Here is a 24,991-nt window from a genome sequence, read left to right as displayed (position 1 = left end):
CTGATAAATGCCGGGGCAGGCAGAGGTGTTTATCATTCCCAGCTCAGAAATGCTGACTAAAGTTGCCACGTGTTGCCTGTTTTCCCTCTTTCCCAATTGTTCAATTTGGAGGGGAGGGGAGAGCTGAATCATAAATGATTTTATAACCCATTTCTTAAAGGATTTTGCTGTTTGTTTAATTCAGAGCTGCCCCCCCTCCTGGCTCTCAGTATTGCTGTGAGTCTAGGTCAAATAAACTGACAGGAAGCTACTGTCCCAAGAATTCTTTCATCTTCAGAGGTCTTTTGTTTAGCACAAGTGTTCTAGATAAAATTTAATGTGGCTTGCCTAAAAAACATCTTTAAACTCCAAATGGACGAGAGTTTCTAGGATTGTGTTTTCTTTCTGAGATAGATTCTATTAATTTCATGTGAGACTTTAAATCCCTGTGAGTTTATTCTGTCTACTGATGAAAATAACCAGGATGTAAGAAACTTGTATGAAAAAGTCAAAACTGGAAGACTTGGATTTCTAGTCTCATGAAATGTACAAAGAGAACAATTAATATGAACAGCCTCTTAAGTATTTGGAATGTTGCTGGCTTAAATGAGAAAGAGCTCAAACAACTCACAATGCCAAGACGTTTTTTTTAAAAAAAAATATTTATAAAACCAGATATACATAAACATAATTTAAAGAAAAATTACACAGACCTGAGTTTCAAAGCAATAAACTATTTGTTTTGCTTTCTCAGCACAGCTTCTTCCCTAAGAATGACTTAGTGTCATTGGTAAGTTACTGAAATGTGCTTGGCCGCCATGATCCTCCCAACATGATTTTGAAAGCAGCAAATCTCTAGCAGACTTCTGCTCTTCCTGTAAAAACCACTGATGGAGGTTCAGATGCCACCTCGCGCTCCAATTCGGAGAGAGGCATTGCTGTGAAAATAAAGGGAGCAAGTTTAAAGTTCAGCTTACTCAGTAAACTGCAGGACCTGAGTTCGACACTCAACACATGAGATGAAAAACCAAGCTTGGTGGTATCCATGTCAAACACCAGTTCTGGGGAGGAGGACGGCTAGAGGAACATACCCGAGCTTCACTAACCACTCAGGTTAGTCTGAGTGGCAAGCTCTAGAGAGAGAGAGACCCTGCTCAAAGAAGCCAACAGTACCCTAAGAATGATACCAGATGTCGTCCTCTGGCATGCACACACGTTCACACACATGCACACACACACACACACACACACACACACACACGAGTCAATTTTAGGTTGATGAATTTTAAGAAATATAATCGTTCTAAAAGTAATTATTCTCTTTAAAAGTTACTGAGAGTCTTAAATGTCAGTGTTCTCCAAACTTCCTTCCCACATAAGGTCAGTCCTCCAGGAGTTTCAGAATAACCAATACAATTCCAGGAAAGAAGAAAAGAGAAGATTTTTACTTACCATGAATGTATTTGAGGATACATAAAGTAGTTAATTGTGATAATCATGAAGACCTTCCAAAATGGATTTAAATAGAATTTAATCTCATTGATTTGTGAAATTCTAAATTATTTTGAATTTTTTTTGCCAGGCAAACTAATACCTCAGAAGCTTTTTTACCTCCACAATTGTCTTCAATAATTCCTTGACTAAGAAGAAAGATAAAATGTTCATCAACAGCTGTATTTTTATATACATTACCACAGCTAGAGGCCATTTCTGGTCCTGATGCAGGAGGAGGTAGCCATTTAGTGCTATCTCCCGTCAAACTGGCCAGGTAGATGCAGATGTTGAAAGCACACCTTCCTCTTACTCTTATAGATATTTACTCTTATAAATACTTATATATTTAAACATTGGTTATGGCATATTGTGTTTTGTTGGCTCTGATGGTCAGAAATTGATAAAGACACAGACCAGATTTGCACTAGCCATGGACTGTACGCTTGCCCTGCTAGGTATTACTTTATTCATTTGTATGTATGCATATGTTTAGCCCATTATAAATTATTTAAAAGATAAATTTACTTAACAATTCCTGACTCTTGACTGCTGAGAGGAATAAAGGGCAGATAAGAGATTGATCTTACAATGCCCACTAGCAAGGCTTCTAATTGCATGATGATTTTCACTTTTGTGATATCTGCGGTCCCTGAAGAACCTCATAAACCGAGAAATGTTGTATTTTATATTTGAGTAAGAGGAAGGTGTGCTTTCAACATCTGCATCTACCTGGCCAGTTTGACGGGAGATAGCACTAAATGGCTACCTCCTCCTGCATCAGGACCAAAAATGGCCTCTAGCTGTGGTAATGAAGCAGCCAGTGAGCAGCTTCTGGACTTAAGGCATCGATGGGCTTACGACAATGCCTTCGCTAGAGTGTTCTGGATCTTAACATTGACGGATGGTAGAGAGTTCTCATTGTTTAAATTCTTTTTATAAAAACTAGCTTATTTCAGAAATGGGCAAAACCCTGATAGTTTCCAGGTGAGACAGTAACTACAAGGAGATCTACGTCATTTGTGGAAATCAGTTGGCCAGATCTAGTTATCAGGGATGCCCGCTAAAGAAGGGAAAAGGCCTACTCACATCACATGGATTCAGTTCCAGTTAAACTCCTTAACACAGCTTATCAGTACTTCAAACTAAATTTTCCAGGTGTCTGAAGATGTCAAGAATGCGCCTTCCTTTTAATTAACTTGCTTTCCTGGATTCTAGAGGGGTCTATAAGGAGCACAGAAACTCACAAAAGTGAGAGTTGTCAACCACAGATCAATTTCCAAGCCGTGGTAATGGCTTGGTGCTTTACTGCAATGCTGCTCCTGCTTCCATGAGCTCTACTTATGAATTTTAACCAAATAAATTTTGATAGCGGGCATGTTTTCTGATTATAGATATATCATATTCTGCGACTTGTTTCTTTTTTTAAGAAAGTACTAAGGGAGAGCATATAAGAAAAAATAAAAATAAGTAAATAGGAAAATAGGTGGCTTGGTATGATTTTAGACGGGATCTTGGCTAATGAGATTCCTATCTCAGAGCTGGTAACAATCTAAGAAAGTTTGTCCAAGTGAAGATTACTCAGTGAGCACTTAGCATATATGAATGTGTGGTAAAACATTTGATTCCATAGAAAACCTGCAGCCTATATACATTTTGCTGTGTTTTAGAGACTACGAACCTTCCAGAGTATAAGCAATTTGCCCATCACTGTAAATCAGAGGAGAAATTCTCTGTCACTTTCGTCAGTCTGTCTGCGCAATGATAAACCACTTCTCTTATTTACAACATAAGTTTGACGCAGGTGAGGTTTAAACCTCCCCTTAAGCGTCTCTTCCGAAAGTGAATGTATGTTGCTTTAAAATATTGAACAAGCAATTGTTTTAGTTTGGTGAATTTCTCATCTTCATCTAAAATTTGTCATTGAAAATGTGTTATAAAGGATTTGTTTCACCAGTAGGATAGCCTGAAATGAAAAGGATGTTACCTGATGAAATTTATTGCTGTAAACGACAGCCTCTCAGCACATTCTGAAATGACCACAACACAAAAAGCCTAACTCAACCCAAACTAGAGGATTGCCGTACTCTAAACACGGGCCGACATAAAATGCTTTCATTCAAGACATGTTAATGTTCCAGAATACACTTCAGAAGAACAGCTGTACACAGTGACCTCTTTAGCACACAGGGTTACAACTATCTTTTAAGAATTATAGACAGTCAGATAAATAAGACTTATGTGAATTATGTACTGGCAGAATCAAGACTTTTCATTCCCTGGACCTATATAATGTAACAGAATCTATTTCAAAATGTGATTTAGTATGCATCTATAAATAAGTTAAGAAAAATAAGACTGTGGATGATAAGGCCAGAAAGTGACTGGAGGTTATCCATCCCAAGGTTCTTTACTGGGCCAAACTCTTTCCATCATCGTATAACTTTATCTTATCTCTTTTCTATAAAGCATTTGATTGTAAATGTGTTTCAGTAGTAAACTTTCGTGCAGATAAATGCAAATGTTACTTTCATAAATTATATTTTTTTTAAAAAAAGTGACCTAAGAACCATTAATATGGTGAACATAAAGCCACATTCTTATCATAACATTGAAGTCTATTTCACATCATGAAAGATGTGACTTCTCCAAGGAGCATAGAAACGTATCTGAGAAAGCTGATTTACAGCTCTAGTTTGTTGGAGTTTGAGAAGACGGGGCTAGCAAGTCCAGAGTTGACAGAAAATTCTTCAGAATTTCTCTTAGATGGCGAAAATGAATGCAGAAATGTCTTGTGTGCGGTTGAAGGTTCCCAGTGTAGAGACTGGAAGCACGAGCTGGAGGCGGGGGACTAAATAAAGATAACTGGAAGCATAGAGTGCATCTAAAAATCAGGGGCGCTAGAACAAAAGTAGAAGTAAGTGCAGCAAAGGAGAAAACACAGCTATTTCCAAAAAAAAAAAAAATAGTTTCTGATTCTTAACATACAGTTTTGCTAAGAGGTCTTCAAGTCTCCATAAAGAAAATGTTCCTTTACTTTCTACAGTCTTAACAATAACTAGAGGGAGTCAAACAACACCATAGTCTCAGATTCTGAGTACTTCACATGTAAGAGAAACTACATGCTAAGAAAGAAATGGCAGAAAATCCTGTCATTTGTGTGTTCATGGCATCAACGGAAGACTGTTGACATGGTCTTAGTAAGCTGTGGATGATTCGTAGTTCGTAGGAACCACTCCTGGCTTAGGGAAGGTGATCTCAGGGCCTAGCGTGACACACCATAAGTCCGACTGAAAAGTGTTATTTTAATGTTAATGTTCCCATTGTGTTTTCAGATGCTTTCCCTCTTAGGCACGCTTATATTATTTACATGCCCTGAAAGGGTTATGTGGTGTTCATTTAAATGGGAAAATGTTGTTTTCTTCTAGTTCTCCAAAAAGATTTTGTTCAGACTCAGTTGTTGGAAAAAAGAGTTGTTCCTCGTTCGTATTTCAGTCTTCTTTAGTCCATTGTGCATGTTTCCCTTGGTATAACTTAGCCACAAATATCTACATAACTATTCAATTGTCTGATTCTTCAAAAGTAGAAAAAGAAGGAACATTTTATAAAATGCTTTTAACGTAAACTGTTTCTTATAGACAAAAGCCACCACAGTTTATAAACTTTCCTATCTATAACCACTCTCCAATTTTATCAATCTCTTTGGCCATTACGAAAGTATTTAGCATGTTACCTAATGCCTGGCTAGGAGAGAGAGCAGTTGCACATGGACCAATGGACAAACAAGCTGAAGAATCAGTAGCGAGGAGTGGAGAGATGACTCAGTGGTTAGTAGTACTGCATAGGATCTGAGTTCACTTTCCAGCATCCTATTAGGCAGCTCAGACAGCCTGTAACTCCTGCTCTGGGGGGCCTGATGCCCTCTGCTGGACTCTACAAGTACCAGCATTCACTTGTGCACATAGCCTCCCCACCACACCACATAGCACACACACACACACACACACACACACACACACACACACACACACACACACACAAATAGTAACTACATTTTAATGGTTACTGCAAGAAGATAATTGCTATGTGCTATAAGCGGGTGAATTGAATCTCAAAAATGTTTTTATTGGAAGATGAGCATTTATAGAGTACTTAGTTTCACTATTGTTTGTCCAAAGTATGTTGAATACTATAGCCTATTCCATAAACCTCCTCATTTGGATTCTAGTCAGACAATAAGAAATGTGTATATGGCCACAAAGCTAATGTCCTCGTTCGGGTTACTATTGCTGTGATGGCCAAAGAAAGCTGGGGAGGAAAGGGTTTAGTTGACTTCTGCTTCTACATCACGATTCATCATCAAAGAAAGTTAGAGCAGGAACTCAAACAGGGAGCAGCTGCAGAGGCCACGGAGGGGAGCTGCTTATTGGCTTGATCCTCCTGTCCTGATCAGCCTGCTTTCTTAAAGAACCCAGGATCTTTTGGTGATGCCAATGCAGGGATGGCATCACCAAAAAATCGGCTGGGCCCTCTGCATCAATCACTAATTAAGAAATGCCCTACAGGCTTGCCTACAGCACAGTCTTAATGAAGGCATTTTCTCAGTCGAGGATCCCTCCTCTCTGATGACCTCCGCTTGCTCCAAGTTGACATAAAGCTATCCAGTACAGCTATAAGAGGCTATTAAAGAATTTAAAGGAAGATCCATCCATCCTAACCCATGAAAGCTCATGGCTTTCATTCACTAATTCATTTCTTTCTCATTGAATCCATTACCTACAGGTAGAGAAGTCACTTTGCTTCAGAGAAAAATGCAGTTTGATGGGAGGGGGGATTGAAAGGCATTTGTGCAACGGAAATGCAGTAAGTCTTGTACAGGTGACTATACACGGTTAGCTACAAGGCAGAGAGCATGCCTGGATAGATTTGCCCAGGTAACTAGACCAACACTTCCCTGCCGTTTTTCTTGACTTCATTGCATGAGATCTCATATTCACTAGGGCTCTGTGAAGCACCTACAACAATTACACGACAGAGGGGCTACTCTACAAAGAGATGTGGTAACTGCTTTTTTATTCTCTTCCTTTTTCCTCTTTGTATACAAGTCGTATACTATTGGAACACTTAAAATTAAGAATAATGGTAATTCTTAAAGCTTTGACTGTGGGAAGCGTTATTTATAGACTTTTGTGGTTTTAAAAGGGAAAAGTAGAGCTTTCAAGTAGGGTAACACTAGGAAGACAACCTTCACTCCACTTTAGCCAAATACTGTCTTCAGCAGGACATTCTCTTATAATGCCTTATAAAATGTTTCTTTCCCAACACCGCATAAGAAAACTGCCAGCTTCTGAACTGACTCTTCCTTAGCCTACTGTATAAAATCCATGTATCTATTAGCAAGAGATTAAGTATTAGGGTTTTGGAAGGACATCTTTATAGGAACTATTTGCCTTGGTATCAGTGACCCACCGGCAAAGGCTTTAGTACACGAGGGTTCATTTTTATATATCAAAGAAACCCAGGTCTTGCTGCTCCATAGAGCCATTCCTTCTAACATGTTCAGAGCCTCAGTTCTCAAGCTCAGCTCACAGTGAAGACTTCCGTGTGCATTCTCAAGTTTTTAAAACTCCCACATGACTTTGGCTCTGACTGGTCAGACTTGGTCATATGGCCACCCTAGCTACAGAGGAGGTTGGGAAAAGGACCAGTTGACCACACAGACATGTTACCTTCCTGTTTGCAAAGGTATTCTCATGCTAAGGAAGAAGAAAATGGATACTGTGTGGGTGTCCATATCATGTACTACTTTCCCACACGTCATGAGTCCAGAAAAGAAGTCTTTGGAGTTCTGAGGATCATGTGCTGGAGATGAGAGAACGCCTTTGAGCCAGGGAGACACCCAGTTCAGTGGGAAGGAAGTGCTGAAGAAGAGTAGATATTTACACCTCTACCCTGGAAGGTCTTGGCTACAGCAATACTTTTACCAAGGAGCAAGATTCATTTTCCATGTACCACCTCTCTCTGACAGGAGCAGCGTGATGGAAGCAATCAATGGGGTACACACTTTTGAACAACTACCTCCTGACTTTGGAGAGATTTGTAATGCTCTTGTTTATCAGCAAAAACAAAATGTATGAGGTTTAAAAACCCCACAGAAAATATTAAAAATATATTTTCTGCTCCTTCAAACGTATCCCCCACAAGATCAAAACCACAGTGGACTATTTAGAATAATTGCAGCATATTTATAATTGAGTCACATTGTGGGTCCTTATGCCAACCTGTGACTTCAGATGACATGAACTCGCTATCTTCCAATCTTGAAGGTTAGACATCTGCCATCAGCCTCATTAAACATAACTCTAGATATCGACATGTCTGTTTCCTCCCCAGGTTCTGTATCTTTGTCTTCTCCAGCAAAGGCAGCCTCTCCTTCATCAGACACCCCTTCTGTGTTCTCACTGCCCTATTACCTTCTCTCTAGTTCTCATCCCCTCGACCGCCTGTGATATGGAGCTAAGAGGTCACATTCCAGAAAGGTCTCCCTGTGTCAATTCCTAAGCAGATCGCACCTTCAAAGACTCTCTTACCAAGGATTAGAGATCATGAATGTCTTGGAAAGCATTATTCACCCCATGCCTTGCAAATAAAAATATAAGAAAGTAATTCCATACCTAATCTCAACATAAAAATTGTACCAAAGTCACCCTGTTACTGTTTTGATGTGCTTATAGTCTAATTTATCATCAAATCAAAAATCTCACAACAAGAGAGTCGGGAGCTAATGATCAGTACTGTTGCTAGGTCATAGTCTAAAAATCTCATCAGAAACCCTTTCATATACCTGTAGAATCTCTGTCTTTCCTAATGTTTCTTTTCAATTTTGTTTCAGAAAAACAAGACCATAATGCAAAAATTGAAGCTATAAAGTCTCTGGTAAAAGATCTCCCTCCACCAAATCATGACACCATGAAAATCCTCTTTGGACATCTGACTAAGTAAGTTATGCAAGTTTTTGAGTACGTTATATTATAGTTGGTACTGACACGGAGAACATTTGACCTTGTATCGCTAAGACAAAGGTTCTCCAATGCGTCCATCAGAGATCTCGACCCTACCTGACCTCAGTCTGACTGAGGAACCTGAAAACATACTCAAGATAGGAAGAGAAACCTGAAAAGGGAACTTCTGAAGGCTTCTATTTTTCCTGCATTTTTTAAGCATGAAACTGTTTGCTGACAGACTGTTAGAAGCATTGCCAGGGCCCATGATGGTTCACGTTGACTTTTGCTATTGAAAATCATGGGCAAAACATGAAACGATGCAGACATTGGAATACAGCTCCACCATGTACCAAATCCAATGACCAAACCTTTCATGACTTACGCTCTCTGCATTCCACTTAGTCAAGGCGCTAGTCAGGTAGTCAAGCTAGAGAGGAGTGGTCCAGGAAAAGCGAGGCAAATAGAAAGATCCAGAGGCCCAAATGTTCTTGATACCCATGAAAAGCAGAAAGCAGACAGGAAAGGCCAGCACCAGGTGAGTAAGGAACGTAGACTTGAAAGCAGAAGTCTCATATTTCTATGTTAAATAAGAGGAGCCACTGAAGAGGCTCAGCTGAGGGAGTACAAGGTTTCTCTGACTGCCAAGCAGAGAATAGAGAACAATTATGAAAGCAGGAATGCGACTAGTTACGATCTCTAGGATCCTAGTTCGAAGATAGAGGCGACGTGAAGAAGATCTTAGAGCTGTGGTTCTCAACCCGTGGATCGCGAACCTTTAGAGGTCAAAAAACTTTTCATGGGGGTCGCCTAAGGCCATCAGAAAACATAGATATTTACGTTATGATTCATAACAGTAGCAAAATTACAGTTATGATGTAGCAGCGAAAATAATTTTATGATTGGAGGCTGTCGCCACAACATGAGGCACTGTATCAAAGGGTTGCAGCATTAGAAAGACTGAGAACCACTGCGTTAGAGAGAAATGAGTCAAGAAATTTTACAAGTGGGTCAAGTTGGGCATGCTGTTGTTTGTGGCATAGTGGTAGAAAGGAAAGAGAGGCCACGGGTGCCCCTTTGGGTTTCTGCTCAGGCGAGCTGAGAAATGATAGTGCCATACGGACCGATGGGCAAACCTGGTGGAGGAATGGGAAGAGCAGGCTTGAAAGCTCTGTTTGGGCCATGCTACATCTGAAATAACAGCTCTTGCCTTCTGTTGATATTCAGTAAGGCACAGTGCGATACACTTGGTGACGTCTGAGCTCTCTACATGCGTAGCATCAGTGCACTGCTCATCGAGCAGTGAACCAAAGCTGCAGTTGTGCTTTGTGAGATTAAAGTTGCTTAATCACCTGAATAATGCCTGAAAACTATTCAACTCGTTCATTCAATCATTTTTAATTGTGAACGCAATACATGCAACTGCATGCAAAATCTGTAAGCAACAGTGATGAATATACATTAAAAAGTGACATTCGTCCCCATCCCCCCCACCCCAGTCACTCTTAGCTTGCTGAGCAGAAGTAGCTAACATTCTTGCATGGATTCTGTTAGACCTCTTTCTAAGCACATGCAAACTTATGTGCGTATGTTGCTTCTGGTGCTTTCGTAGAGCCCTGCACACATTATTCTTCAACCACTCTAAGGATAACACTCCAAGGTTTTACTATGTCATAGCCTGCTAAAGTGGTACTTGCCTTAGAGAACATGTAAGAACCTAATGCATCGTCTTAGTTGTTCTCTCCACGTTCTGAGCATCTTTCATAGATAGGATGCAGGATACAATAGGAAAAGATCTGGGCTCTTAAATGAATAGAAAAAGGAAACTTAGAGCCAAATCATTGGTCTATACATTGTCTCAGGCATGGTCTCATACATCTACAGCTAGATTAAATAATACACAAAATCTTATAGTTATGAGAGTTAAATAAGAAGATGTGTAAAAGGTCAGACACAAGACTAAGAATTCCTGAGATGTTATTATTTTCCTCTCAAAATTTTTATCTAGCATGGAAGGAGTATTCAAGTTTCCGTTAAAAGCTAGAGTTCCTAGTAATTCTAGATGGACAAAGTCACAAGACAAATCAAAATCACACTATTTAGTACTAAGATAAATTCAGTCTTAGTGTTCTTGAAAAATAGCCATTATTTAGTCTCAGATAATTTTGACTGAAAGGAAAAATAAAAATAAGACGAATAGTAGAATTTTAAAAAAATAAAATAAACAAAGAATTGGCTGTAAAACTTCCCTCCGAAACACACAGAATCTGTGTGCTGAGGCGTGCAGAGATGCAGTTCCTATATAAGCATGCTTCTGACATCTAAATGGATTTTCTAACTTAGTTAGACCTTTTGTTTAGCTCAGTAAAGCTGGAAATAGATATTTTAAACTAAGATTTTGAGATCAGACTATTCTGTTACCTCAAAGCATTCACATCTTGAGATTTATCTTTATTGGGGAGGAAAATGTGTTATTTATCATCCACCAACCTTTCTTGGGTGGTGTGGCTATATTCCATCCAGTACCAAGTTATAAACTGACTTTAATTATGCATAAATGTGTGTACACAATTATATCTTGCTAAGCATTTTTCTAAGTTTTTGATAAACAGCCAGTTGTGGTATGTCATCAAAGTCTGAGAAGACTAAATAGAAAGACTGTTTAACCTAAGTTTAAATATGTTCGTGTTTGAAAGAATCATTAGGATGTTTTCTTTACTCTTGATGCATTTGGTAGTCCTTCAGCGAATATACCATCCATACTTGTGTGTAGCGTTTAATACAAAATATGTGTGTGTCTACTAAAGTTTGTTTAGTGAAGGGGAGGGAGCATTATAATGTGCCAAAATTCCACTTGACCTCTATACTCTACAGTCAACGGAGCAGAACTCTGTTTTCAGAGCTGTGAATTAAACACTGCCCTCAAAGCAGAAAAGCTACCAACTGGGAAAACTTGCTACAGCCCAGCTGGACTAGAAAGTGGAGGGAAATCTTTCCATAAAAGCCAGAACTTTTACAGGGTTGTGATTATACTAAGCATAATGTTATTTAATGACTGCATAGGCTCAGTAGTATCAGGGTCCAAAGTCCTCATTGGTAGTTGAACTCAAGGTCAGATTCTATGCTCTGACTACCCTATTCTGATTGAACTCAAGGTCAAATCCTATTCTCTCTCTGCTCTTGCAAAATAAAGGAAAGAATGTCTTCCTAAATCGTACCAGAAACAGTTTTCACGATTATTCAGCATTGCAATTTCAGGGTTCTTTTCCCCATAGAGAACTGCATATTTCTAGGATACAGAAATGAGAGAGATAAAAATGATGTGGACGCTTTATCTAAAGACCTTAAGTTTAGGGCCAGTTCCTACTGTCAGAGCCAGAGACCGAAAATTCAGAATGAACAGTGATCTGAAAACACTATCAGTCAGAAAATGCATGAGTGGCCACTTTCATGAGTTGACAGTATAGTGCTGGGACCAGGAAGGTCCTATGATACCTTCTGAATGACCATGTGAGAACCAAGTGCTCTCTCTGTAAAATATGTCATAGGTGACTAAAGCTGAAGCTAACAGGGGCAAACGTTGTAGGAAAACGGCCTGTTTCTTAGTGAGTAGCAGTTGGGGTGTGAGCCAATTAAAGGAAGGGAGAAACAGAGAGTCAGGAAGGTATATGCAGCGCACAGTTGTACCATGAGCCTCCTGTAGGAGAGTCAGCTCGCGACAGCATGTCTGACGGCAGAGAGAGCAGGAAAGAGACTCTCAGAGACCTGTGGTAGCCTAGTTAGACTTGAGTACCGGGAAGAATTCATCCAAGTCTTAAGGGAACAAAGAAAATGAGCTTCAGAGTCGGGCAAAATTCAAATATTTAGCCAGATTTATTTTGTGGCTTGCATTTAGGAAATCAAAAGTATTCTCCAATTTTTTTTTTGGTTGGGGGGAGGTGGGACAGAAGAACATTTAATTCTCACTTAGGTACACATTATTCAGGAAAAGTAAAAATCTTTCAGAAGTGGGTATTTTTAACAATAAATTTCAGTACTGGAGGATCCTACCTAAGACCCTGCGTTCAATCTTCAGCCAAATAAATAAATAAATAAATAAGAAATAATAGAATTTAAGCATTTCTGAAAAAAATATCCTTACAAGAATATAATTGCCGCTAACTTTTAGATGCAAATAAGTTTTCTTGGGGGAGATTTGCACATTATGAACTAGATTAAAAGGAGAGTTTTAAAATCTTCCCTTTTGCATTGACTCTAAGAAAATTGCCCAGCTGTTCATAGAATTCCAAGGTGAAAAAAACAAACGTTTTCAGCGAACAGGCAGATCTCAGGGAAGCATGCCAGTTGAATGCCGTGTTAAAAGAAGCAACTGTGGAGCTGTGGCTACTTTGTGAGGGAGAACTGATATTTAAAGCCGTTGTGGTCTTTATGGATATTAAATAAAATATTCTGCAAAAGCACGTCTGAGGTAACTTAGATGATGATGACCTAGAAATAGGAGGGTTGTGTGTAGAAACCAGAGTGAGGAAACAGTGCGTCCACCGGTTCTTTACAATGGCACTGTGGGCATTTCTGATCCCCCATGGAGGTTAGATACCGATAAAACACATACTTCAAAACCAGGGGCCTCCTTCTCTCTTTCGTCTGGTCCTCCGGAGCATCGTGGGTGTGACTCACTTCTGCCCATCCAGGCTTGGGACTGCTCTGGTCTCCTGTGCTTTGGAACAGGATGTGTTTTTCTGTGCTGTCTCCTGGCACTACACTTTCTTTCTGTACACTTTGGTCTTCCACCCAACCACAACACCTGATAGCCAAAGATTTGCAGGCTATGGGTATTTTTACTGGAAAAAGAGGAACGTGTACAAATTGTTATTCTCTCCCCCTGTCTCTCTCCCTCTCCCTTCCTCCCTCCTCCCCCTTCTTCCATCCATCCATCCCTCCCTCCCTTTCTCTCTGTCTTTTTCTTTTCTTCAGGGACAAGGGTAGCAAGTAGTTTGGAGCAAGAAACATGGTGGCTTATTTGCCCGTGTGTGAGAAATGTCCGCCATTTGGAAGAGCTAACGTGCTTCCAATGAGCACGCAACTCCTTAGCTGAACTCTTGTGGGAGAAGCTGATCTGAGCATTAAAACTGTTATTCAGATTGTGAAGTGATTGAACAGTTTTCAACTCCCCATAGGGATTATTAAAATGTCATCAACTTAGGAGACATCTTGGCAAAGAATTTATAAGATTTGTGAACTGGGGACCAAGGTGCAATTATCTTTCCCATGTTGTACCCTTCTCCTAGAAGAACGCTTTGGGAGATAAGCATTCAAGGCAGGAGGGAAATGATTCCTGGGGATCTTTAGACTTTGCTTCTCAATAAAGTATAGAAAACAGTAAACTTACAATTGTGACTGCCCTTTCTATGGCTGTCTTCCGTTGTGGACCATGGTTCACACCCACAGGGATACTGAGAAATCAAAGTTTTAGCCATATTCTTCTTCACCATGATTCTTGGCCTTGTCCTAAAGAAAGGAAAGAACTGGGAATTTGGAACTTGGAATAGAAAAATGGTCACAGCCCCAATCTCAGCCCTTAGAGCATATACCATTGAGAAAAAGTTATCCTGAATGTTCCTTTTATTCCTGTTTGAAATATGTGAAATAAATTCTTACTTATTTGTTTGTCAATTGTAACACCCTATCTTCCAACTCCTTTGGAAGTTTTCAATGAGTGTCGTTTAGCTTCTAGGGCCCACAGGAACTGGTGGATTGACGAGTTCTCAGGCTTACTCAAGATCTCTCCTGCTCCCTGTGCTTGTCAATAACAGTTTATTGAAATACACACTTGTTGTTTATATATTTTCTGGAAAATTTTCATTCTACAATGCCAGGAATTAAATAATCGCAGCGAGTTGAACATGATCCAGTGTACTTATTCCTAATTTGTCGCAGAAGAAAAAGTGTCTGTCCACTGAATTCAAGGTTCAAGGCATGAAACACCAAACAAGAGTGGAAATTTAGCTTAGAAACCTCAAAAGAATACCTTCAGAGCGCATGACACAAGACTAGCTTTAAGTAGATCCATCCATTTGGTAGGCACTGTACAAAAGCTAAAAATGATCAGGTTTCTTACATAAAATGAGATAGTATTTGTACATACCCAATGGTATCCTCCTAAAAACAAGTTTAAATCTCTCTGGATTATTCATAACACCTAATATAATGTAATAGTAAGAAAATAATTGCTATTTGCTACTATTTAGGAAATAATGACAAGAAGGCTACTCTGTACATGCTCAGTAAAATGTAAAAGCAGTTAAACAGTTTTAATCAGCAATTATTGATTCCTCTAACATAGAACTTGTGAGCACAAACGGCAAACTGTACTATGTATCAGGGCATCGATGACCACAATGTGAGGGGGAAAAATGTCCTCCAGAATAAATAGACTTATGAATAATAAATAGAAATAAAAAATGTAAACTCGGAATATTGTAGATAAGGTAAATTGTGAAGAAACCCTAGTATTATAAAGGAGTTTGAATATCAGGTCAACTGTGGAAGGACTCCCAGTATGGAAGTAAAGCAAAAGGATTGCATTGGAAGGTCTAAGAGAGAAGTGAAACAGTCTGAGATACGGAGGAGTTAGATGGCCAAAACAGGATAAAGTTAGGAGAACAGGGCAGGTCAGTTTCGAGAGCCCCGGGGAAGCACAGCCCATAGCACTTGCTCTCCAAGCACGTGAGTAGTGTGACATTTCCAGGAGGGTTCCCAGGCCTTGAACTAGCTGCAGCGCAATGCCTGTAACTCGTGCAGGTAAAGGAACAAAGCGGATGCACAGGAGGGCCCGAAGTTAGGGCATCATGTGATTTGGTCACCGCTTATAGTCCACTAGCACAATGTAGTACAGAGGAACCAATATGTCTTTCCGTAAGTTTGGAAAGCATCACTTTGAAGAAGCACAGGGCCACAAATAACCCCAAGGGCTGAGCTGACAGCAGCATCCTCGGAACTTCTCAGGGAAACACGGCCGTAGAAGCTCTTGGAGATTGTCAAGCATGTTACAGAAAGAAAGTGTAGCAGAAGCAGAGGTATTACATTTCGTGTGTAAGCCTACTAATTCCTTAAAAGAGGCCTAGAAAAGGCTCAGTGAGAAAAGTATGCACCAAGACTTAAAATAAATAAATAAACGAAACAGAAGTTCTCATGATAACAGACCATTGGGTAGACTTCTAGCCGTGAGCAGATACTGTTCTTATCTTCACCTCCCACGTCCAATAAATAAACAGCATTGGACAAGCAGGAGGGAGATAACCTGTAACTCAGCCTCTTGAAGATGTTGGTGAAAATAGTAATTAAAAGCAAAAATTGGCCCCTTCTGCCATGAAAGGGTTGACCACAGGCTTAAGGAATGTAGCTCCTTGAGTTCCTGATGGCGCTGTTTGCAAAGACTTGTAAATATAGTGTCCCCGCAATTTCGTGCAATCAGTGGGATTCCCTGACCTCATTGAAGATGGCAGTCACCTGTGAAGCGGTGAGTGGATCAGGTGAGATCTTAGGCCTGAAATGGTAGAAATCTGACGTAGTTCAGATGAGGACTAGGGAATACCCCACTTTAAGTAACTCATTCTTCCTAAATGCCTAGCCTCATCTGATATACCACCCTTGCCGTGATGAAGAACACCCTCTGCTGATGACAGAGGGGACAATGCTAGCATTCCAGCGTCAACAGTGAGAAGGCGACATGCACAGGGCTAGCAGGTTGCAGCCACACTAGGACACTGTCACCCCCCAGATGGGAGCAACTCTAATACTGCATTATAAGGTCACCATTACTTGTGATTTTTTTCCTTAAATTTAGTATTATCTCGAATTAGTAATAGGTCTTAGAACATGAGGATTTATTTTTACATCTTCCTTTGACTCCCTGCTGAGAGAATGTTTTTCTTTTTTCAGATCTTTTTTTCATACAGTACATTCTGATTATGGTTTCTCCCCTCTACTCCTTCCCGGTCCCCCCTGCCTCCCCTCCCCATCCAGATCCACTCCATTTCTATCACCATTAGGAAATAAATACGCATCTAAGGAATAATAATAAAATAAGTTAACACACATCCAAAACAAATTTGAATATGAAAATGTAACCTGACAGGAAAAAGTCAAAGAAAAAGCACGTGTTCACACACACACACAGAAATCCCATGAGAACACCAAACGAGAGGTCATAATACACATACAAAGGACCTGTAAGGTGGGAGGGGAAAAAATCTCCCTGACTAAACATTATGAGACAATAATCTCCACAGATGCCTTCCAGTTCAAATGTGTCCATTGCTGGGCTGGGGGCCTGCCCTTAAGAGTGGTTTGTTTCCCCAGTGAGACTCCTTAGGAGAAAACTAATTTTTCCTTTGCAAGTGGTTACCAATTGGAGATAGCTCCTGAGTTAGGGATGGGGGCGGGGCATGTGCCCATATCTTTCTTCAGCTCTCGGACCACATCTGGTGCAGGCCCTGGGCATACTGCCTCAGGCTCTGTGAGTGCGTAGGTGTCCACTGTGTCCAGAAGGCCTTGTGTCCTTGGTGTTCTCCACCCCTTCTGGCTCTTTCGCTCTTTCCCCCTTCTCTACCAGAGTCCCCTGATCCTGGAGGCAAGGGATTTGATGGGGACAGGTCTTTTAGGACTGACTATTCCAAAGTCTCTCACTCGTAAGAGAATTTATCAATCCCAGCTCCTGTTATATCAATCCCAACTTCCCTATTGATCATGTTTTTCAATTCCAAAAGACTTCATACTATCGTCAAATATTAAGTATCAGGTGAAGAAAGGAGAGAACAAGAGAGGGATAGAGGGAGAGAGAGAAGAGAGATTCGGTGTGGGGAGAAAGAAAGCAAGAATAAAAGCAAGGCATGAATGAAAGAATGAAGACTCCTAATTGCAAAGCTTGCTCTCCCTTTTGTTGGATAAACAAATGGGGTTTGTCTGTGCTGCGCATCGAAGACAGTAAACATCAAAGTGGAAGGAGAAAAAAAAAATCACCCAGACCTCAAGTCACCTGATTTCCAGTCTCCCGGCACACACTGTGCTCTCCTGCCAACACCAATACTCAACCTTGTTTCCCGGGAAGAAGACCATGGCTGGGATACAGCCTGGAGGGGCACTTTCCTTCAGTCAGTTCCCCTAATTGCGACCATGTATCACCCCAGTCACTCAGATAAAACCCCCTAAAAATGAGAACCCCCCCTGATGGTCACAGGAGTTTCTGCAGAGCTGTGACAGTCTTCTTGTTCTTCCTCCCCCCTTTCTCTTGCTGTGTTGCTTTCTGCCTGCAAAGCAAAGGGGATGCTGCATCCTTCAACGGTGTCTTTGAAGGCAAGTGCCATGTCAAAATCCCCGGATGCCTCAGTGTGCATTTCTCACACTTCTAAACAGCACTTTTTGGAAGGGCAGCGACGGGCTGCCACTTGCCACCACCTTTTTCCTCTGTAAATGGAAAGCGCTGAACCCAGATGCCCAACCACGGAAGACAGTCTTCCAGACGCAGCATCTGGCTTCCTGGCAAGCCCTTCCAGGGAGCTGTTTAGGGAGCGTTGCCTTGTCTCTGGATCTGTCACGTGTATCTGACACCATGGCCTCCCTGGCTGGCAAGTCCAGACAGCTGCCAATTTCTTTCGGTTCACCTTTAATTCTGAGAAACTAGTTCATTCGCTTTCATTCTCACTGAATTTGTTTTGCTCTGCTGTGCCCACAAGAATTCCAGGACAGCCCTAATACCTACTGCTTCCTGCCTGTCCCTGTCTTCTGCGTGATTGTGTCTCCTGAAGCTGGGTGAGATCTCCCCGTCATTTAATCCCACGTAAAAAATGGGTTAGCTTTAACATACTTCTTAGCCACTTCTTATCAGCGAAGCTCACTGTAAACTGTGGGGTTGTTGCCTGAAAAGGGAAGCAAAACATTCCATCCAAGTAATTTATTATGGTCTGTACACAAGACATGAAAGTATTCTTGACATTTGTATATTATTTCATTAAATCATATTGGCTCCCACACATTCTTGGTCCACATTACAGCAAGAACAAAAGACTACCCCAGGACTAGAAGATGCAAAATGACACGACCACGCACAGGAGCAGGGAGGCTTTACAAACGGCCCCCACTAAATTTTTAAAAGTAGCTTCCTTTTCCTACCTATTAATATATTTTTTTTAATTGTGAAGGACTTGTGGGGTTTGTGGATAATTGTGAGGAACGCAGAGTCCAATGGTAGCCCACGCAACAGGAAGCCGTGACAAGGTGCTGACAAGTCCGGCAGCAGTCCCCAGAATGCAGAGGAGAAAGCAGAAATTAGAGCTGCAGGGTGACATCCAGGAATAGTTAAGATAGGGTAGCTGCAAATTCTATGTCGTTGGTTCTTTTTTTTTTTCTTCATGCAAGAAGAAAGTGAAGATTGTGTATGAGTTTTCAGATCTCAGGGCTAGGAAGTCTAGGCTGGAAACTGACTGGTGTATAGTGCTGGGTAGGAAGAAATCTCAGCCATAAATAAGAGCTGGCCTGGGGCCTGTAGCAGGCTGGACCCACACTTGACTTTGAAGCACTTTACAACTAAAACCTCATGGGCTTAACCCGACTGAGAGCCTTTGGGGACAAAGGCTTGGGTTAGGCCACCTAGAAAATGGCTTTGAAATCTTGTGCAAAAACGTAAACTCTGATTTTAGATAGGACTTTGAGGGCTGGGAGATTCTGCATTCTATCCCTAGCTAATAGATAGGTAGGTAGAATGATCTATAGATATAGATAGATAGATAGATAGATAGATAGATAGATAGATAGATAGACAGACAGACAGAGACAGACAGACAGATAGATAGACAGATACATATATAAAATAGATTTTAAGACTATTTTCTCTTCCGTTCAACAATGTCTGGGTCTATAATTCTCACACGAATTCCTTTTTACTAACATGTGCAAAGAAGATTCAAAAACATATAACACACAAGCTTTGTACAGAGATTCTCACGTCTCAAATCTAGTAATTTCATCTCTTTTCTTAAATCCTGCCTCCATTCTTGGTGATTGAGCTTTTTCCCAGCATTCCGCTTTCTTCCCTAGTGCTGACCCTTCAGCCATCCAAGAGCGAGCCTGTTCTCTCTTCCTCCTGGTTAGGGCCAAGCAGTCCCCGGAGACATAGTGAGGCATTTGAATGGCAGTCTGCATGTCTTGCTACATTTTTCTAACTGGGAGAAAGGAGAAATCCGGTGCATCTTTTGTTTTCGCTAACCTCATCCTCCATTGCCATCATAATGGAAATAGGCATTTCCTGGGGTGCCAGACCCCTAAAGCAATTAGTACTTCCCTGGCAATCACAGGGCCTTGCTCTACATCTTGAAGGGAATTTATCTTTCCTTCCCCTTCCTTCCTATAGGCATCAGTAGGAAGCCTATTCTCCGACCCTTTTCATATCCCCACCGTCACCCAATGATAAACTAGGAGAAGATGGCTACCAAAAGAAGCTAAGGCAATAGTCATTGTAACATCTAGTAACATCTGACCCCAATGCTCTTTAACCCAGGAAGCAGAAGCCCCGAAGAAAAGAAGCCTGCACTTGGATAGGGCACTGGAGAAAGCTGAACAGGAAAGGAGATGACCAGAGGGCGGCATTCTGGCCATCACGCAGCCACTCGCAAAACACGAGCTAATTAGCAGTCTGCCGCCACACAGCACAGCGGTTTAATACAAGAAGGGAACAATGCTTTACCTAATTGAAACTACAGAGCTGACTTAGGTAGGCTGTATGCAATTACACAGATTGGAAGTCAGCCAGGACACTGAGGTTAACAATCTCTCCTTTCACAAAGGGCACCACAGGACCCTTAATGACCACAAGTGGTAAGGGCCGCCATCCTGCATCCTATCCAAGGAGCTCTCCTCTCAGCCCAGAATCCATCAGATGGACTTAACGGTGATGACTAATTGGCTAGAAGAGCGCCCTCTATTGGCTCAGCTGTAGTGCCCTGTAACTAACTTGCCAGACTCGGCAAACAGGTTTAGAAGGGGTCTATTCGAAAGAAGGTTCGAGATGGCTGAGGATAGTGAACAGGTCAAGATGCTAGGTGGGAACCAGAAGGCGACCAGTGCTTGCTGCTCCCGTGGCCAGAACTTCTTCCATGAGCAACTTTAAAGGAAGCTGTTATAAAGTAAGCCACCACCTATAGGAATAGATTTGAAGAATATAGATTCTGTTTCAGGAGGTTCAGCACAAGGCCTAGGAATCTGCATGAGTGGCTTTCCAAGAGAAACCAAGTTCTGCAGGAAAGCAAAGAGGCTCTCTGTAGACAAAGGAGAGACTAGCAATGGGAATGCTGTCTTCAAAATACAGTGTAACAACCAGTTATCCAACTTGCTGCATTCATCCTAGGAACAGAGTGAAGCAAAAACTTGGAGAGTCCAAATTAATAATGCGATCTCCACTCCACGATAGCTTAATAATGAGGATGGGGAGGAATGAATCTGGTCCTTGAATCTGTCTCATGTATGAGATACCTTCCTGGCTATACCAGCAAGGACAGCAAACAAGAGGCCTGTTAGGATGCCCTGGAGCTGGCATCACCAGGCTTCCAAAATGAAGCAAAAGAAGACAGGGTAGAGGAACACAGGTCCTCAAAGCTGACTTAAGCCATGGTCAGTGGAGGAAGGGAAAAAGGACTCAAGCGCTGCTAAGAAACAGTAAGTGAACAGGCCATTTTTTAAAGCTTATTGTAGGCAAACATGGTTATTACTGTTAAAAGGCTTTTATGATAAAGCATAGACATACTACTAAGGATCCTAATTGGTGGGATTGACAATAACGTTCTTTAGTTATTTCCTAAGTGGTTTTTGGAGTAATTTCTGCATATTTTGTGACTTTTTAATGATAGAAGCCACCGATACTTGAGAAGAAATGCTTATACTTGAAAGGAAATAGCCTTTTATCCCTAGTAGAAGCAACACAGCTCTCTCCAAATAGACCTACTGTGAACCACTGGAAACGAGGAATGGGAAATATTAAATATACATCCATCCTCATACATGCTTTAGTCTTGTAGCTGCTAAGAGCTACCACTTGTCAGATATATACGTATGTATATACATACATGTATGTATGTATGTATCTATGATGACATTCAAACAATAAAACATTTAGAATATTCAGCTATTTAAAGTTAGCATGATAAGCACCTATTCCAGAAGAATGCAATACGCTCAATGAATCTGTATTATCGAGCATCTATTTTATGAGTTATCAAGTAAAGAGAGTTGAGAAGATAACCATAACATTTGAAACTGGGGGATACACTCTTGCCTAGCTACCAATCTACTGGGGTAAGAGCTTAAGAAAAGACACAAGGTAATTTACTGCTAGGTAGAACCTGAAGTTGATGATGTGGATGAGGAAGTCAAGTGGAAGGCCAGCTGTGGCCAAGAGCACTGTGCTATGGAAGAAGGACAAAGAAGGACCAATTGCAATGTGGGGAAGAACTGGAGTTGTGTGTGGGGGTCACAGGGAGGTTGGAATTTGATGCCTCTGTCCACGAGGAAGCAACACAGGTTACTGAGCAGTTAAAGCACACAAATTCTAGGGCAGACGAAATGGCTCAGTGGGAAAAAAAACATTTGCTGCTCTTGAAAAGGACCAGGTTCAGTTCCCACCTCCTGCACAGTAGCTCAGAACCATCTGTACCTCCAGTTCCAGGGGATCTGACACCTTTTTTTTTACTTCTCTGGGAAGCAAGCTTCTATGTGGCACACATGCATGCAAACATACATGCAGGAAAAAAATCTCATACACAGCATAAATAAATCTCATAAAATTAAATGAGGAATGTAAGTTGGATTTATGATTTAATTATCTCAAATGATCCAATGCAACTGTAAAATGGATGTAGGAACAGAGGGAACAAAGCTGGAAACCCAACGTTATCTAGGCTAACCTTTGTTTCTGGTACTGACTGTGAAAAACATCAAGAAGGCAGATTTTTTTCATAATGGTATGTGGAGGACTGGAGACTCTGAGACTGCCAAGCTGCCTGCCTATAGGCTACAAGATAGTGAGGCCACCAATAAAACTGAAGTATCTAGAAATTGATATCGAGCACCAACTATCACGTATGTGGAGTTCTAGAAATTTCCCATCTTTCTAGAAATTCACCTTGCCCTTTGGAGGCTATAATAAACCTAACCCAGATAGCATAAAGAATTGAGGCAAATCTATAGGATAAGAATAGTACTGTCATTGCATGCTTCAGATTTAGCAGAATGAAGCGAGATGATGATGAACGAAGAGGGTTAAGAGAAATGTGGGGACTGTATTCTGCCACAAACGGTTGAGCTACAATAGTATCCTGCCTGTAAGATATGCTAGGGCATGGTGCACAGCGTCTGTGGGAGTAACCAACCAATTACTGACTTGACCAAAGGTCCACGCCAGGAGATGGGACTCATAACTGACATTTTTTAGGTGACCAACAACAAGAGACTAGATGGTCCAGGAACCTAAGGTAAAATCAAATTCTACTCACTGTTTTAAAACAAAGAAAAAGTAGCAACAAAATGGCTCCTAATGCATTCTGCTATATTGATAGATCAGTGCCTTGGTCAGACATCATCAGAGAAGCTTCCTCCTGCAGCACGTGGGAGCAAACCTACAGCCACATAGTATGCAGAGAGTGAGAGACTTTGAAACACTCGCTCAGCCGGTCTTAGAGTTTTTTTTGTTTTTTGGTTTTTTTGTTTTTTTTTTTTTTTTGCTGTGAAGAAACACTATGACCATGGCAACACTTATATAGGAAGACATTTTCATATGAGCTGGCTTACAGTTCAGAGGTTTGGTCTATTATAGTTATGGAAGGAAGTATGGGGGCATGCAGGCAGATATGGTGCCGGAGAGGTGGCTGAGAGTTCTGCATCTGGATCCATAGGCAGCAGGAAACGAACTGTGTGCCATGAGCCTGGGCTCACAGTGTCACACTTTCTCTAACAAGGCCACCCCTCCTAATAGTGCCACCCCCATGGGTCAGACATTCAAACACATCAGTCTATGAGGGGTTATTTCTATTCAAACTACAGCCCTAAATGGAATGTCTCCATCAAATCCCCCCAGGGGTCAGGGAACCCACGAGAAGAAGATGCAGAAAGAATGTAAAATCCAGAAGGGATGGAGGACATACATGAACTCATGGAGACTGAGGCAACATACAAGGGCCTCAGTTTGTACCAGTTGTGGTCCAAGAGCTAAAAGAAGTAGACACATATCTCCATCCCTAAACCAGAAGTATTCTCCACTTGATAAACTCGTGGAAATGAAACGTTGGTTTCTTTCAAGGGTGTCTCATTGGAAAAACAAACTATTCTTAAGGGTAGGTTGCATGCCCACAAGTAGATGGCCACAAAAAAGGACCTCAGTGGCATCTTTAGAGGCTCCCTGTCTCATAATGTCATGACAGGGCTCCTTCTTTTATTAAATTTATCTTTTTTATTTTTATTTTGTTTATATATTTTTCTTCTCTCTTTTTTACTCTGTAGGTCATATATATTATATGCATATTAAATATATATGTATATATAATGACTTCCAGTTTAATGTTTTTATGGGATTCCAGAGTGTGCAAATTAGTAGATCTCTGTTTCCTGTGCCTTCTCATGGTTCTCTTGGGCTCTCTGTCTCTCTCTTTCTCTCTGTCTCTGTCTCTGTCTCTCTGTCTCTCTCTCTCTGTTTTATCAAATTCCAGAGTGTTAACTTTTGTTTCATCATATTATATTATATTATATCGTTTAGAAACCTGTTTGTTTTCTAGTAAGAGACATGAAGGGAGTGGATCCAGATGTGAGAGGTGTGGGGGGAAGGAGGTGGGAGAAGTAGAGGAAAAGGAAACCATAATCAGGATATATTATGTGAGAAAAAAATCTATTTTCAAAAAAAGGAAAAGGAAAATGCTGTGGGGAGAAGAAAAGATAAGGTCGTTAGAGCATTAAAAAGGTGAACTATGCAACATCTTAAATAAAGAATTGAGCTTTATGTAGGGATTTTGTTATCCTAGGGAGACCTTAGCAGCAGTCTCCCCAGGAGACTGAAGGTGACTATCCTGTTATGGGTTTTGACACAGTTAAAAATCTAAGCAGCAGCCAGCCCCAGCACTCAGCACTGCGTGGAATCCAGGGCCTCAAATGGAGAAAGTACTGGATTCACATCAGGAACACCTGCTCCTTTCATCCAGGTTTTCCTCTTTCCCTGTCATACTGGACAGCATATCTTCCGGTAGCATTGATTTCCTCTTGTATTTTAAAAGCTATTGCAATACCTATCACTAAAAGGATCTCTCTAGGATTTAGAACCAGATGGGAAGAACAGCCCAGTGGAAACTCTGAAACACCAACAACTTGAGTTAGTTTTTGCGAGCTTACTTCCCACCAGGCTCCTTTTGCAACCATAGGTAGATCTACTCTGTTACAACACACAACTGATCCTTCCTTGTGCATAGTAACTTTGTTCCTTGAGAGCA

General features: G+C 41.0%; 1 protein-coding gene across 1 annotated transcript in view; it reads left to right on the top strand.

Annotated features, from left to right (window-relative positions):
* The window catches only part of Arhgap15 (Rho GTPase activating protein 15), a 606,047-nt gene that overhangs the window by 537,686 nt on the left and 43,370 nt on the right, over window positions 1–24,991 (top strand). Inside the window, exon 13 of the mRNA XM_075985303.1 lies at window positions 8,363–8,468. Within this exon, the coding sequence (XP_075841418.1) occupies window positions 8,363–8,468 (106 nt within the window). The remainder of the gene's footprint in view (window positions 1–8,362; window positions 8,469–24,991) is intronic.

The sequence above is a fragment of the Microtus pennsylvanicus genome, chromosome 9 (assembly GCF_037038515.1).
Source record: "Microtus pennsylvanicus isolate mMicPen1 chromosome 9, mMicPen1.hap1, whole genome shotgun sequence".
Taxonomy (NCBI): Eukaryota; Metazoa; Chordata; class Mammalia; order Rodentia; family Cricetidae; genus Microtus; species Microtus pennsylvanicus.
This window is presented reverse-complemented; position numbering and strand designations above follow the sequence as displayed.